Source organism: Truncatella angustata, assembly GCF_020726525.1.
Source record: "Truncatella angustata strain MPI-SDFR-AT-0073 chromosome Unknown BKA67scaffold_4, whole genome shotgun sequence".
In the NCBI taxonomy this organism is placed as follows: Eukaryota; Fungi; Ascomycota; class Sordariomycetes; order Amphisphaeriales; family Sporocadaceae; genus Truncatella; species Truncatella angustata.
In genome coordinates, this window is record NW_025763384.1 from 3,618,381 (window position 1) to 3,632,707 (window position 14,327).

Consider the following 14,327-nt stretch of genomic DNA (forward strand, 5'->3'; position numbering starts at 1 on the left):
CTAAAATTCTTGCGAGAGCACAACCAGCATTGAGCTTCAACAAGCAGAGGATCTTATCAACGCAGCAGTGGCTCAGCAAGGTCTCTAGAACGCACAAAGAGTCGCGAATCCAAGCGAAACACATATGTCTCAAAGCACTCGGCTGAAGCGCAAGCTGTCAGGAGCAGGAAGCACGACGGTGAACACCTAGCACCCAGCCTCAACTCCAAAAGACACATTTGGCTACAGTGGTAGCTTTAAGTGTTATGGAGGTGTTCATCTGGGGCTTGTGCCCGATCTGGCTCTACAGACGACCCGGAACCGGAAATATGTTGCTTTGAGACTCGTTGATAGCATTAAAGGGATAATATCGCAGTCTAGACAAATAATGACATTATGTAATCGGCCATTTGCAAGGGCCTCAAAAAGAAAAACCTTTCTTCCCGAAGTTGGCTTTGCGTTACAGCTCTATAATCGATAATGAATCCACCACTAAGGACCAATCTTTCTTCTTCGCTGGTGGCTTTTTTTTTTTCGAACCATTTTGGTTTATAATGCCGAGATCCGATTTTCGTTAAGCTCCCTTACTCCCGGCAATCCACAACGTAGCAGCAGTCACGAAGAAAACAGAGCGGGCAACGAGGCACCCACACCTCGTACGACATCACCGTTCAAGTACTTGCGGAGAGCAGCCTCTCTCTTCGCAGTGAACTCCTTCTCATCCATGAGCTAAAAGTTCTTCGGCACCATCTTCCACGAAAAGGTCAGCGGGAATTATACTGCACTGAACAAGCTACCCAATAGGTAGGCCATAGTAACAGCCGACCATCCCTGTTTTGGAACCACCATCCAGAATACCGAAAAGGGTGGAACCTCGCGCGTTCAGGATTCCAGGGATAATGTTAGGCACGTAGGTAGCAAAGATGAGCGGTAAGTTGCGGTCGCGGATATGTAGCCAGGAGCCTGGCATGACAACCCATATGGACTCGGGCGGGACATCGGAAGCATTAAAGCTTCTGATACAGAAATCGGACACGCGGATTAAGGTCAAGTTGGCGCTGGAGAGGATAATGGGTGATATTCGTAGCAGGGCTGGGCCTACTGTCTGGGCGGAGAGTTCTGATGCCATTGTTTTGCGATTACGCCCAGGATAGGGAATGTTTAGTTTTGTTGTTAGAGAGTTATTTACGATGGAGATTTAATGAGGATTGGATGAAGAGTGCTAATCAGCGCACGTAATTGGACTTGATATGACAATTCCAAAGGTCGTCGTTTCTATATGGTCTTTCTGATCGATTTCTCGTGCCTATCTATAGGGGAGTCATTAGCTACATCAACCGCCAGGCGTTCTAGTGTTGAGATAGGTCCCAACCACCTATATTTCAGGCTTACCAGCCACTATCTACTGTGTACATATATAGCTATCGCACACATAGCTACTCCCTGATACTTAACCTATACATCAATCCTTCTACTCCATAATCTGTCTCATTTCAACAGTGAGTACACCTTGATTGGAAACGTTTCACAACTTATTTTCCGGCCGCCAGCGGGTTATAACCCTCGCAAAGCAGACCATCACGCGTCTGGACCCAATTTTCGCTCCCCACGCACTGGGGACACCAGAAGACACCCGTGGGGTCGTACTTGTCCTTTATCTGACGAAGTCGGCCGTAGTTGGAACCAAAGAAAGACCACTGCCAACCGGGCTCCATAGTATTGGCCTACATGATGTTAGCAAAGAGCTCTTCCCAGGGATGGAATGATCAGAAGGGGAAGGAATCTGTACCTCATTGAGATAGCATCCAGAAGCAGGCTCGAGCTGGCGTAAAAGGTTCAGCTTGTTGTAAGTCATGTCATACACGAGCTCGGCGGCTTGTGCCCGATCCACGGCGTCGTTCCACTTGCGGCTCGTGATTACGTGGACGGCGGCATCGCGCCACGCTGGATTGAGGGCATTGTCGACAGGTATCTTGCTGGCCGTCATCGTCCCTGACATGGAAAAGTTTGGCTTGCCATCCTGTTCCTCTTTCGTTAATGGTTTTTGCACCCCAAACAGGTTTGTGTTTTGAATTTCTTACCAATGTCCCAGGGTTCTTCGGTCCAACCGCCTCGAGCGTCTGTATAAATGCGTCTTGGTTCTCCAAGACAGTTTTTCTGGTGATAAATCTTGACGCCGTGATCTCCTTGAGCGTGCCAGCACTCTCGGCGGCAGGGAGGAGGCTCATGAGCTGGAACCAAGACGGGGAATTGAACTTCGTGATGCTGTAGGTGACGGTGGCATTTGATGCGTGGAGGAGATCTATAAACGGTTGCTGGACCTTCTCGGCCGTTGTGTTATCCTTGTTGTACTGAAACATGGAGAAGGCGATGCTCCAGGTAGGGTCGCCGCCCATGGTCCAATACCCGGAGAGACCGGCGTCTTGGGCAGCGGGCATAAGCTTGTGGATATCGGCGACAAGCTTGAACCACTGTTTAGACGTCGTTCCATTCTTGGCACTGATGTTAAGACCCATGAGATTTACCGAGGGCATAGTGTACGCTTTCATGGTGACGCTCGTGATCACACCAAAAGTACCACCGCCTCCGCCGCGGATGGCCCAGAAGATGTCGGCATTTTGGCATTGATTTGCAGTAAGGAGATCACCATCAGCAGTCACTAGAGTGGCTTCGATGATGTTGTCAGCGCCCTGCCCGTACTGTCCAGTCAGGGTGCCGTGGCCACCTCCTGTTGCCCATCCAACAACACCAACATCCTGGGGTTATTATCAGCACTGGTGTGACAAAACATCGGAATGGGACCAGATACCATGGAAGTTCCTCCAACCGTGACGACATTATCCTTCGCCGCTGCCGTGTAGAGCTCACCGTCTTGGACACCGGCGCCAACGGTGATGGCCATCAGCTGCGTGGCGTTAGCAGACAGAGAGCAGTTCCCAGACAAGCTGAATTTCTCGTTAAATTCAATTTTCTTCAGGTTATGCGTCCAGATACTGAATCTATTAGTTTCCTGCGTTCCAAGTGATGACAAGGCGTGACTTACGATAAGCTTCCGTAACCGATGTTTCTATGCAACCTCACGTCAGTACAATACTACAAAGAGTTTCTCGGTCGTTCTTCTTACCTCCCAGCTCCATTATGACCAGTGTTCTTGATATTGAGTCGTAGATTCCACTTCTTGACAAACTTCAGAGCAGCCTTGATATGGGCGACCTCGGTGGCGTTGACAACGTAGGGAGGATACAAACCAATATCACAGCCCCTATCACCGGCATAAACATCGCCAGTCACGCTCGTGCCGTTGGGGTAGATGGGATTGCAGCTATCGTTGGCCATGGCGGGTGCAGGGATGCTGACCGGGTTCGAGGAGTGCCAGACAGAAGTGCTCCAGCCGGCGATGACGGCTTGGCACGCGGTTTCGTTGTACTCGGGTCTTGCTCGGTAACAGACGGCTCCAGGGGGTACGGATTTTATGAGACGCCCGGCAACGGTCGCGTTGAGAGAATCCCACTCAGGCGCTGCAGGCCAGCAAGGGTCCGTAGGCGCCTGCGGGTTAAACATTAGCAGAGACTTCGGAGGATTCGTCAAAATGGCTCGTTACTCACACATCTGCAGTTCTGCGCTGTTGATAATCCGCACATCAAAGCGGCAACTGCGACAAATGATACCAAGGATTGCATCTTTGCAGTTGTCTCGGGTTCGGATCCTCTACCAGATGTGACCTGTCGATGTAGTTTCGTTGTGTTAAACCAATGTGATTCAACGTATTTGCTATGTTCTAGGGCTATTTAAATAGAAGTCTAGATGGCTAATTAACAAGAAATGGTCTCGAGGATTCTTTACATGATATAGACTTTATGAGAAAAGGTCCATCGATCATGTACGCTGATTAATGCAATCCAGCACCGCCCCTTTGGGTGTTACGAAAAATCAAATAACCCCGTCGACTCATGTCAATTTCGGAGCGTATACTGGAACGACGCTGGAACAGCCTTCAAGTCGTCGCCTTTGGCACTGTCACGTACCGTGATCGACGTCATCCAGCTGTAATCATAGTGTGTCGAAGCTAAGCGCCATCGCCGGCAGTCCCGGATTGTTCAAATCCTCTACGGGCAATAGAGCCAGCCTAAACTGTATAAACGAAAAATCACACGAGTTAAACGGCCCTTTATTTTCCTAACAAACTTGTGGATTTATACCGTACGCTCAGCCAATTCGGGGGTAATCATTAGGGAGGACCCCACCATGGTTGAAGAAGACAAACGGGTTAGCCTCACGACAAATAAAATTGGCCCCAGTGGGTGTTCCTCAAAATTTAGTTCCATGTCCTGTACCGCAGTAGTGTCTACTGATCGGTGCTCATGTATATTCGTCTAGGTTAATCTCTTATGAGCTTTTGGATGACGTTTCCCACCCTCTTCCGCTCCTTGTGATCTTCCATTCTATCAAGCGACGAGCGAGCCGCCTATAGTGCCATGACCCCTTCCTCTGCCTGCCATAATTGATATCTTAGTAGAGTCTCTCAAGTGAAGGAGTGGTGGCTCAAGGGTGGTGGCTCTTTACCGGAGGGCAACTGATGGCTTGCTGGGCTGTAGGCTATGCCCTGGCTCTTCGAGCACCCCATAACTTAGAGGCTTGGGGCTTAGAAGTGGAGCTGGTTAGACTGACTTTAACGTCGGCACTAAGCCCAACATAGTATCTCCGGCAAACATAGAAATCAATTTTCAACAATCGCACCAACTCCTACAGTACGTATGGCTGTGGTCAGTCAGTACGGCTACTAGGTGGACCAGGAGTTGAAGATGCCTGCGCTATACGGGGTTCAGAGCCGGACCGTATATTTGAATTTTCGTACCAAATACGAGTCATAATACCCCTGACTCTGGAGACGAAGGAGTGGTGGGCCGAAAGGCCCTTCATGAATAGCTCGTCAGCCGCTCACCAGAATTATTGATAGAGCAGACACAGCGAAAGATTTTAGCCCATAATGCGACTTCAGTTGCTCAAAGATATGTTTGACGTCCTTCACTCCACCACAGTCGCGTGTTCACTCGTTAGCAGACCGGACAAGATTGATTACCCCCGCGTTATAGCGTAATTGTACATCCTTGGCGATAAGCTACTGTGATGATTGACTGGTACAGTTGATTTGCATCTCGTTGCTGAAGGCTTCGTGATTGGATTGGCTATGTGCCCTAGTGACTTGTTATATTGCCCGTGGAGGTTAGCTTTCCTGTTTACTAGATTTTTGTAGTCGATGGGGCTGAAGTTGGACATATAAAGTTGAAAATAAATGCGACACGCGTTTTAGGAACGCGTATAGAGTGGGTCTGCGTTAAACCATCAAATCTAAATTAAATCAGCACCATAGGACGTGGTAATCTCATCATCTGTAGCAGTAAAGAATTAGTGGGAGGTTAATGAAGGGGAATTCGAAATGTCATGATTCTATGAAGGAAAATTTACTGAGTTGACTAGCTATAGAGTAGGTGAAATGGGCGTTTGGGTCTCTCCAGCCAGCACATTTAGCCACATGGCCGATAGGAGCAGCTATCCTTTTTTCTCCAGCAAAATGATCAGGTTATAATCTTACATCGCTCAAACTGTAAAAGCAAATCAAAATATGTCGTCGTTGACCTATCTAGTGCGCCTTTCTAAATCGGCCTGCGCGGAGAGATAGCTATATTGTAAGGGTATTCTAGGCCTTAAAGCCACCAGATGAGTTAGCCCAATTACCTGACTGTTGATCTGAGAGGGAGACAACTCAAAATTTCACCCACCCGTCTCTGTGTTCCAAACGCCTTGAATCCCGTACCAGTCTTCCAGGGTAGATGATCAGAAATATCAACACGACCATCAATATAAACGCCGCGTCGAAGAGGTAGATGAATATTTCACGAGAGGCTACGTAACCATCCGTACCCTGCAGAAATTCAATAGCACGAACAACGCTTCGAATCAAGATGAGGAACGTCACCGCCATCACTGCCAGAAGGTGTTTTTCCCAGTGGACCGCTGGGTCCTGGGAAAAGGGGCTTATACCAGAGCCGTTGCCGAGATCGCACTTCAGCCCGTGATAAACACGCCAGGCGAACAGCATAAAGATAAGCAATGCCACCAACTGGGTGATTAAGCCACCCAAGAGGAGGGCCCTGGATAGCGCAAAGGAGGACGGATCCCCGGACGCAGTGACAGTTGACCCAATCAGCTGGGAGGCGATGCAGCCAATGTCGATGAGGACGTAGAGCTTTGTGAGCCAGCGCGGGCTTATGAAGATGTACTCGGCGGCGTTGAGGGCGACGATGATGCGGCCGAGCGACATATAGAGCGAGGCGGCGAGGAATGGCGGGGCCGAGAGGAGGAGGAGGTTCTGAAGGATCCAGGGGCCGGCGACGTTAGGCTGGGCGTGGGAAAGATAGCGGCCGTAGTAGCCAAAAACTTCGGCTGCCGTGAAGAGACGGGTTAGCCATGCCAGCCAATCACTTAAAGATTCCGACGCAAATACGGCACAAGAAGCAAAAGGTGCTCACCAATACATCCGAGGAAAAACGGGACGAAGAACCAGGCGCGGAACATGAAAATATACACCAAGTGCCCAAGTGCGGCCATACTAAAAAGTGCCATGAAGGCAAGAGCCGGGGGCTCACTAGGACGGTACTCCCAAAACACGACGATCATAGAACCATTGACGACGGGCCCGAAAGGAGGGTGATCAGGCTGCATCGCAGACGCCATTGTGAATCAACTGGACACGTGTATACGCAATGGAGAAGATAAGATGGAATAAGTGCGACCTAGGAAAGGGCCAATGAAAGTCAGAGCCGGTATAAACAATGTATAGAGAATGCCGATCGATGAACTGAAGAAGAGGATGGCGAAAATAATCTGCATTATGAGACACAGAGCATGTAACTGAGTCTTTAAGAAAGCAGACTTTTAAAGCGAGGCCCGAATCCCGAAGATCATTATTAGAGGTTTCCTCTATTTCGAGGAGTCTTAAGATTGTATAGTTGTCGATAGGACTCTGTCATGCATGTCCCGACTACTAGAAGGTTACCAGTCTCGCTAACCGTAGCCCCCGGTGGCTCTCACGACGAGAAAAAGTCCGTGCTAGCAGTATAGTCCGTACTTATCGAAACATCAAGATTCGATTGGAGTGTTTCGGTCGGTAATTTGTGAATCATTAAATTAGAAATTATTAAAACGAAAGTGATACAGAAATGGAATACGAAAAATAAGGTGTACCATTAAGCGGCAAACAATTGAATGTGCGGGTTACCGACGCGCTCTAGCTCGAGTGAGGCACTCTATGCCGCGCTACGACAGTGCACCGCTTTCTGTGCGTTTCGAGACGGCCGAGCTACAAACAATACTAAATTGGCCTGTTAGCCTGCAGGGAGCCAGGTTTTTTGAAGTATGCATAATCTTCGATGGGTCTCGATCCAGGTGGAGGATCCGTCAGTACCATCTTTCTCGCATTGGGAATGCGAAAATTTGACCAATCGGATGAATGTATCGTCAGATCCTTGGCCGAATCTGGCTGTTCCGCCCTTAGCGCCGGGCGTTCCTGCAGCCCTGCTGTGGAGATCGGCAACAAAAAAGAGAAGCCGCAGCAAGTTGCGTGCGTTGCCGCTTGCTATAAGTGCTAATTCGGTGGTTTGCAGCGGCCCAGCTCTCGTACTTCGTACCTCGTACAAACACTCCTTGTTGAGTCCTTCTTTACGACAAAGAATCTTCCTGCAGTGCTGCGTAAAAACTAGGTCAACATAGGTAGTCAAACATGACCAACAGATTACAGGGAAGAAAAGATATGACGTTATGGCTATCGCCCTCCCGCGAAGTAGTCTCGGCAACAAGCAACACAGTCGTTGAAAGACCAACCAAGAGGAGGAAGCCGCATCGCAAGTCCCGCCATGGTTGTCTCAACTGCAAGCGACGCAAAGTAAAGGTATGTACCCTGTGGAGGATTCCACTGTTCTGCCTGATATCGAAGCACCAATGAAGCGGGTATCACCTTTGGCTGTCTTACCGCTCATAGTGGTTAACAAATAACTCTGAATAGTGTGACGAGAATGGTCCAACGTGTTCGCGATGCATCGCTTTCGGTATAACTTGCGTCTACAAATCCATCAATCCGCCATTAGCAAGTCCGGACCAACCGTCGTCTTACAAGCATGTATCGAAAGACGGTACGCTCGCTCCTCGCGCCTTGGCTACAGTCAAGCCGTTACGGAGGGGAAGGGGACGTCCTCGAAACAACTACAGTGCCTCTCTTGAACCCAACCTAGCTTTATCATCCTCGGTCTCTGGCAAGGAGGTGGACACATCGCTGGCGGACACACCTCCGAGATCAGAGCTCAACATAGGGAACAACCATGGCTTTCATCTTGAAATCGATGACATCGAACTACTCTTACACTTTACCTCCCGACTGGCACGAGATTTTGCCCCATCAGGCGACCTGAATGATGCCATGTCCCGGTTTTGGACGCACAATGTATCACAATTGGGCTTGTCTCATCCCTTCATCCTATACCTAGTCTTGGCTTTAGCAGGTTATCACCTTCACTTCCAAGAGAAAGCAAAAGATACGCTGCCGGAGGCACTCGCCACTTCGTCCCAACTTGTAAGCGATGGTTCTACCCCGAACCAGGATCGATACCAATCACTCGCCAGCCGCCACTTTCACATGGGTCTGACAGGTCTCAACAAGACGTTGCGGTCAATTGACGAGACGAACTGCGGGGCGCTCTACATCGGCGCGACGCTGGTGTGCTATTGCGCATTTGCCGCGGGGCCGACCGCGGCGAACGACCTGCTCATCTGTCATACAAGAGGCTGCCGTCCGGGCGAGATTGACGTTCGATGGCTCCCCCTCACTCGTGGCGTGCGGCTCATACGGGAAAGTTTTGCCACAGACGTATTGTTCTCCGGTCTGCTGGCTGCTTTTGGGGGAAAGACAGCCGAAAGTGAAGAAGACCTTGATGTCGTAGACGATGCATCACAGAACACGGAGGGAAATGAGAAGCCCCGTGGCGTAGATGTCCTCCCAACTTATCTGCAGGAGGGTTTTGCTCGTATGCAATGGGAAAATCAGTTCAATTCCCTCCGCCAGTTGATCTCGACAACTCCCTCTGCACTTAGGAAGGATGCAACACCAAGCGAAAGGCTGGAAGTTCAACGCACCTCCCTGAAAGCCATGGAAAACTTGCACCTAAGATATAGCGCAACATACGGAAGGGATCTTGACGGTAACTACGACGGCCCTCCAGATGGCCAATTCATTCTGGGCTGGTTGTACCACTTGGATGAAGACTTCGTCGCACATGTACGGTCCAGGGAGCCTATAGCCCTCCTGGTACTCGCGTACTTCACACCACTTCTCCACACGTTAGCTAAATGCTGGTTCTTGCGTGGGTGGCCAGAACATTTGTTGGTCCAGATACGGCGAATGTTGCAGGAGGATGGTAGTGCCGCAGGTGAGCTTGATCTGGCGGCTTGGATAACATGGCCAATGGCGCAGATTGGACTGACCGGTTAGACAAACGACTTGGGTTGTGATGAGAGTTCATGTAGTGAGTGGTGATGGCGGTGTTAATTGCTTAAAGACGGCTGATGGAGGGCAAGATTTCGGCGAAAGGACGCCATATCGATTGTATTGATGTTGTCATTCCATGAGACTCGTATCAGGGTAGTATGCGTGTGGGGTAATAAGGTTCACAGACGGCGAATATGCACCTCCTATTAACGCAAGGACTGGTCTCGCTGTCGCCATGATAGTAAACGGACCATTCGGATCACGCTACAACGCGACACGGAAGGAAGCCAGCATGACAGTAACGGTGCATCTAAGCGCTCGAAATGATTCTTACAATCATACGAGGGCGGAAAGCTTATGCTTACTTGCTTGCTTCCTCCGTTGGATATGTTATCTACGGTTTGTGGCTTCCGAGGCCCATGAGGCAACAACAAGCCGAACTAGTGAAGTACCTTATGGTGGCACAAAATGCATAGAACTGTTGATGGAGATACTAAGCTTTCAAGATTGTAGGAGCTAGTTTTGTTTAGGATCTTTCAAGAGCCACGAGGAGAGTGTTTTGACAATGACCCAGGTTGTCCCTTGACGTAGGATACGGGAAGAGAAAATGGGGTAGCGGCTACTTTTTTCGAAATAGGTAGGAAAAGCTCAAGGATGCCTACTGTCGAAACGAACAGTTGCTGATCTCCCTCGGTTGTTCGAGTCTAGAGGAGAAACGGGTTGTTGATTAAACTGTTCGTCGACACAACTTCGGTCCCCATGAGATATGACCCGTTCCGGATATGCTCCCATTCTAGGTCGTCGATTTCGAGCATCCACGGCGGATGTGTACTAAGTTTAACTTGTTTGAGAGATGGCAGTCATGGTGGTCCAAATGTTGCTCTGGGATAATCTTTCCAAGGCACTACCAGCAAGAACGGCCGAAACAAGGCCTTTCTCCTCTCTATGCTGTCGAATTTGGACTTGCTCGAAGGTTGTCATGGGCGAAAGCGGAATCTGGAATACCGTTTTCCAAACCCGACCCCACCACCGGGCTCAATGCTGAATACTGCTTGCCGCAAAGGCAAAAGCTAGAAATCAGTATCCTGCACTCGCGGCGGAGGAAACGGTTCCGCGAGTAGCCACTTTGCTGAGCTGACTGTAGTTTTCGGCGTCCTTGTCTTTGCTCGCGCTACAAGTTTGCCGTAGTACCATAAAGTTCATGCTCTCCATTTAAACGATGCGAGGCGCATTTGAAATTGACTCTTGTTCTGCTTTATATACCTACCAAGGTCAATTGATCGAAAATCGGCTGCATTGTTTACTACGACCTCTGCCTGGTTCATCCCACTAGACTAGAGGAAGCCTGGTCTCATATTATGATGTCATTATTGCAGACATCACAACCCTTGTGCGCTACCATTCGCTGGTAATAGCGAATTGCAACACCTCTGATTCATTCCCAAAACCGCCAATCTCTGGCTAAACAACATTTAAGCGTAAAAGCGTGATGTGATGTCATGCCTGGAACCGTTTTCACCTCTGTAACAACCTCCCGATAGTCCAAGTTATTCAGGGTCAAAGTCAACACCGTCTCCGGAACGATTTGCAATGCTGCCGATGAGCGTTCTCGCCCCTCGAACGTGTTGATTCATACTCGTACAGACAGCAACCAGTTGAAGATCACTATCGCACCCCAAAACTGTTTATGTTCTTCTTCATCAGAATGACCAAGCATCGTCGCACCGGCAATGTAGAGCGTATCCCCATCTCTTCTCTCCTTCCTAAGGTTGTCGCGCAATGCCATAAAACCTCGTACGGACTCCAACATGAAGAGAAATAAAACATGATCGCGTGCGGGTTCGCATCCTGTGTGTGCATCCACTGGTCACCCTCTTTCACGGCCACTGTGAGTCGGGCTCCGCTGGATATCATGTCGAGCCACGTCGTCAAGTCCTCGTCCCGGTGCCGTCGAGGGATTTGTGATATCATCTCAAGTTCTCTTACAATGCAGATAACTAGCGCAGTCGAAATTGATAGCTAATAAATAGCTAACCTAGTGACATGTCTTACTATTCTCCATGCAATGGCTACACGGTGCTCCTAGAGTGCTCCTTTAGCCTGCTGCTTGCATGTGAGAGTGCCCGGTCCCCTAACGGTTAATGGTTCACGGTAACGGAATCTGCAAAACACGCAATGGAACCTTGAAAAGAAAAAGCCAAAAAGGGCGTTTTTAATTGTTGGGGCACGCCGTTCTACTAAGAAACCTTATCTGGTTCAGGTGTTGCAAACGGGTGTTACTAGGGTATGTAGGGCCAGTGCGCCCTTTTATGCCCAATGGAGGGACCACTGGGGGATGTATAGTCCTTCTAAAGAGGTCCCGTTGGTTCCGTTTAGACTATCGCAAGTACCGGTTTATCTATACTTATTGAAGGTGGTACGGGAAAGCGGGTGCGGTGTCGTCTTCGGATAAGTCGTGCACATATCCTGCAGGTTTCATCCGGAAACTCAGCCGAACATGAGAATAGGCCCTACGAAAGTACGAATAGAAGGAATAAATAATTACTTTTTCAGTCAAGGACGGCGTCTCTTTTCTTTTTTTCTTCCTCCTTTTCTTTTTTGGCCCGCATGGCGAGTGATGAGCTAGAGGGCCACCTAGCCATTCAGAAGGCTTGTGACTGCACGGGGGCCGCAGCAAAGTCTCTTCACAGAACCAGCAACGCCTGGCATCCACTCAAGGCCATCGACTGGCCGACCGACCATTTTGGTCAGGTCGCTGATACCGATTCCCATCGCTTCACAAGCCTGCCGATTGATACCGAATGGATGAATTGATTCGAAAACTATACCTATCGATATCAAACATGATTATTAGAGCGATCGTCTAGTAGCAGGTGGAGATGGACATGGCGTCCGACCGGTGCATCTTGTTTTCAAGTAATGCGCAACAATGGAGGACAATACGGGCGACATGATATACAATCATAACCATCGGCCCTCGTCCGGAAAGTCTCGACCAGATGCCCCATAAGATGGATGAGCTGCTGTTTGCAAACTTCCTCTAGTCGTTGATCCAACTCCCGCAGGGTCCAAGCAGTAATCTTTTGTCTCCTAGATGAGTCGCAAACCGATACTCGCACCCATTTCCCCGATCTCGCGGATCATGGTCAGTGGCAAGTGAGGAGCATCGATTGGTCAGTTGATAGGATCTTCTTACATGACACCAACTCGTTTATCGCCTTATGTAATAGCAGTCCAGGCTCAGCAGCCCACACCTGAGGATCACACAAGACAGCTGGAGCACGCTGGCAGTTCTAGGCTAGACGAACCACGTAGCCAAAGCTTGGTGGCTGCTGTCATATTTGCTTCGGAGGTAAGTTGAACTTTCGAGCACTTTGTCGCCTTTGCTTGTGATGATGCAAGTTGACCAGAGCGAGGATAGCTGCCCTTTATGCTAGAGAGATGTAGTGTAGTAAAAATATTCCGGATGTTAACCAATTGGAAGCGCTAAAGTAGATGCCGACCCTGCCGCGTCTGCTCGTCGCCGTTAGTTGATGCGAAGCAGGCCAGGTGAACAGGGCGAAAGGCTCGACCGCGAACATTAACCTAGGACATGAAGCACGTACCTATAGTTGGAACCAATTCGGGGCTAAGACCGTGAACACCGCATCAGGCCTCACCATCATCCAGAAACGGCCCCAAATGCGTCTCCAAAATTTGATACACCTTCTCATGTAATTTCCGTGGCGTAATCTGTTTGAACTACGAGCTATACTACCCGTCTTTTAGGCTGACAAGTAGACGATCCTGCCTCTGAGGCCCACCATTATGCTTCCTTACCCGATGGCAGAAACGACCACCATGACTCAATTAGCCATAGACAGGTTGCTTGCCTTCGGTTACACAACCCTTCAAACAACCGATTGTCACAAATATTCGAACCGTTTCAGCAGGAATCTGCGTCTTTGCTGGGTACATCTCGAGCGATGAAGGAGTGGTCCTTTCGTTGAGAGATCTCTGCGGCTTTGACTTGCATGAGACTGTGAGCTCCACTCTAGAGCTAGGCCGACTAGGATTCTGGCTTATTCTAGGATTTCCGACTCTTGGTATCTTACAGCGGGTACCCAAATAGATGACATCCTCGCTGGACGGCATTTAGAAGCCTTATCAAGACGTAAATGGTATAGTATCGGCAGGGCAGGTCTGGCTCGACAGGAAACGGTGGAACGGGCGTCAGTGGGTAGTAAGCGAACGACTTATTGCGTTGTAGGACGTTTTGGTGTTTGGAGCATTGATCAATCAAGAGGAGCAAGGGTGTCGGAGATGCGGGTTGACGGACGATGAAGGTGGCAAGCTCTCGACGACGTGCTTCCTACCGACAATATTCTACATCGAGCTATCCAACTACCACAGTAGTCACTTTCTGCATGTAGCGGCATTATATCATACAAGTGCTCTTACGTGTCATGCTCAATCGGCGGTCTAACTGGGATTCTTCCCTACCTCTGCGGATGCAGGACCCGAGTTCTAAGCGGGCCAGGCCCAGGCGTTCGCCCACCTCTCGTCGAAAAGCTGCCACAGCCAACTTCACGTCCATCGATTGCAATGCCACCGCACGATTGTGCTACGGTAGTGCCGACGTCCCCTCTATCTTGCGCACCGCCGCGAAACAAGGCATATGGCTGACCTGGCAGCTCGAGGACGCTGTAGGGGCCGAGGGCTGGACAGATTGGATCTCGCAGCAGGTCGTCGCTGGTCTCGAGGTAGCCTTGAAGGAAGGTCTCTAGAAGATGGGGTCCGCTATGGCTCAGGCTTTCGATAGTGCTTCGGA

At 49.7% G+C, this 14,327-nt stretch overlaps 5 protein-coding genes across 5 annotated transcripts; 2 read left to right on the plus strand and 3 right to left on the minus strand.

The window, feature by feature from the left end:
• Positions 1–772: 772 nt before the first annotated feature.
• On the minus strand, positions 773–1,108 carry BKA67DRAFT_536124 (uncharacterized protein; the record flags this gene model as incomplete). The annotated part of the gene is made up of 1 exon (XM_046100111.1): positions 773–1,108. The coding sequence occupies one exon, from the start codon at positions 1,106–1,108 to the stop codon at positions 773–775; it is 336 nt and encodes a 111-aa protein (XP_045959101.1).
• A 152-nt stretch (positions 1,109–1,260) lies between these two features.
• BKA67DRAFT_290026 (uncharacterized protein) lies at positions 1,261–4,132 on the minus strand. The gene is made up of 7 exons (XM_046096006.1): positions 3,585–4,132; positions 3,104–3,525; positions 3,023–3,046; positions 2,789–2,972; positions 2,061–2,735; positions 1,769–1,999; positions 1,261–1,703 (listed from the first exon to the last, which is right to left on the minus strand). Exons 1-7 carry the CDS (start codon positions 3,657–3,659, stop codon positions 1,512–1,514), a joined length of 1,803 nt encoding a protein of 600 aa, XP_045959102.1. The 5' UTR covers positions 3,660–4,132; the 3' UTR covers positions 1,261–1,511.
• A 1,611-nt stretch (positions 4,133–5,743) lies between these two features.
• BKA67DRAFT_517458 (RTA1 like protein-domain-containing protein) lies at positions 5,744–6,702 on the minus strand (the record flags this gene model as incomplete). Its single annotated transcript, XM_046097911.1, has 2 exons — positions 5,744–6,423; positions 6,510–6,702. 2 exons carry the CDS (start codon positions 6,700–6,702, stop codon positions 5,744–5,746), a joined length of 873 nt encoding a protein of 290 aa, XP_045959103.1.
• A 1,057-nt stretch (positions 6,703–7,759) lies between these two features.
• On the plus strand, positions 7,760–9,520 carry BKA67DRAFT_659099 (uncharacterized protein; the record flags this gene model as incomplete). Its single annotated transcript, XM_046107399.1, has 2 exons — positions 7,760–7,927; positions 8,042–9,520. 2 exons carry the CDS (start codon positions 7,760–7,762, stop codon positions 9,518–9,520), a joined length of 1,647 nt encoding a protein of 548 aa, XP_045959104.1.
• Positions 9,521–13,962: 4,442 nt separating this feature from the next.
• Positions 13,963–14,283, plus strand: BKA67DRAFT_659100 (uncharacterized protein; the record flags this gene model as incomplete). The annotated part of the gene is made up of 1 exon (XM_046107400.1): positions 13,963–14,283. One exon carries the CDS (start codon positions 13,963–13,965, stop codon positions 14,281–14,283), a length of 321 nt encoding a protein of 106 aa, XP_045959105.1.
• Positions 14,284–14,327: the final 44 nt, after the last annotated feature.

Bases quoted from the DNA above. Each gene is read 5' to 3' on its own strand.
- BKA67DRAFT_290026 (XM_046096006.1), bottom strand. From the start codon at position 3,659: ATGCAATCCTTGGTATCATTTGTCGCAGTTGCCGCTTTGATGTGCGGA. The intron at 2,736-2,788 runs GTATCTGGTCCC...TAATAACCCCAG, and splicing joins CGGTTGGAGGAACTTCCATG to GATGTTGGTGTTGTTGGATG. The intron at 1,704-1,768 runs GTACAGATTCCT...AACATCATGTAG, and splicing joins CTGGATGCTATCTCAATGAG to GCCAATACTATGGAGCCCGG.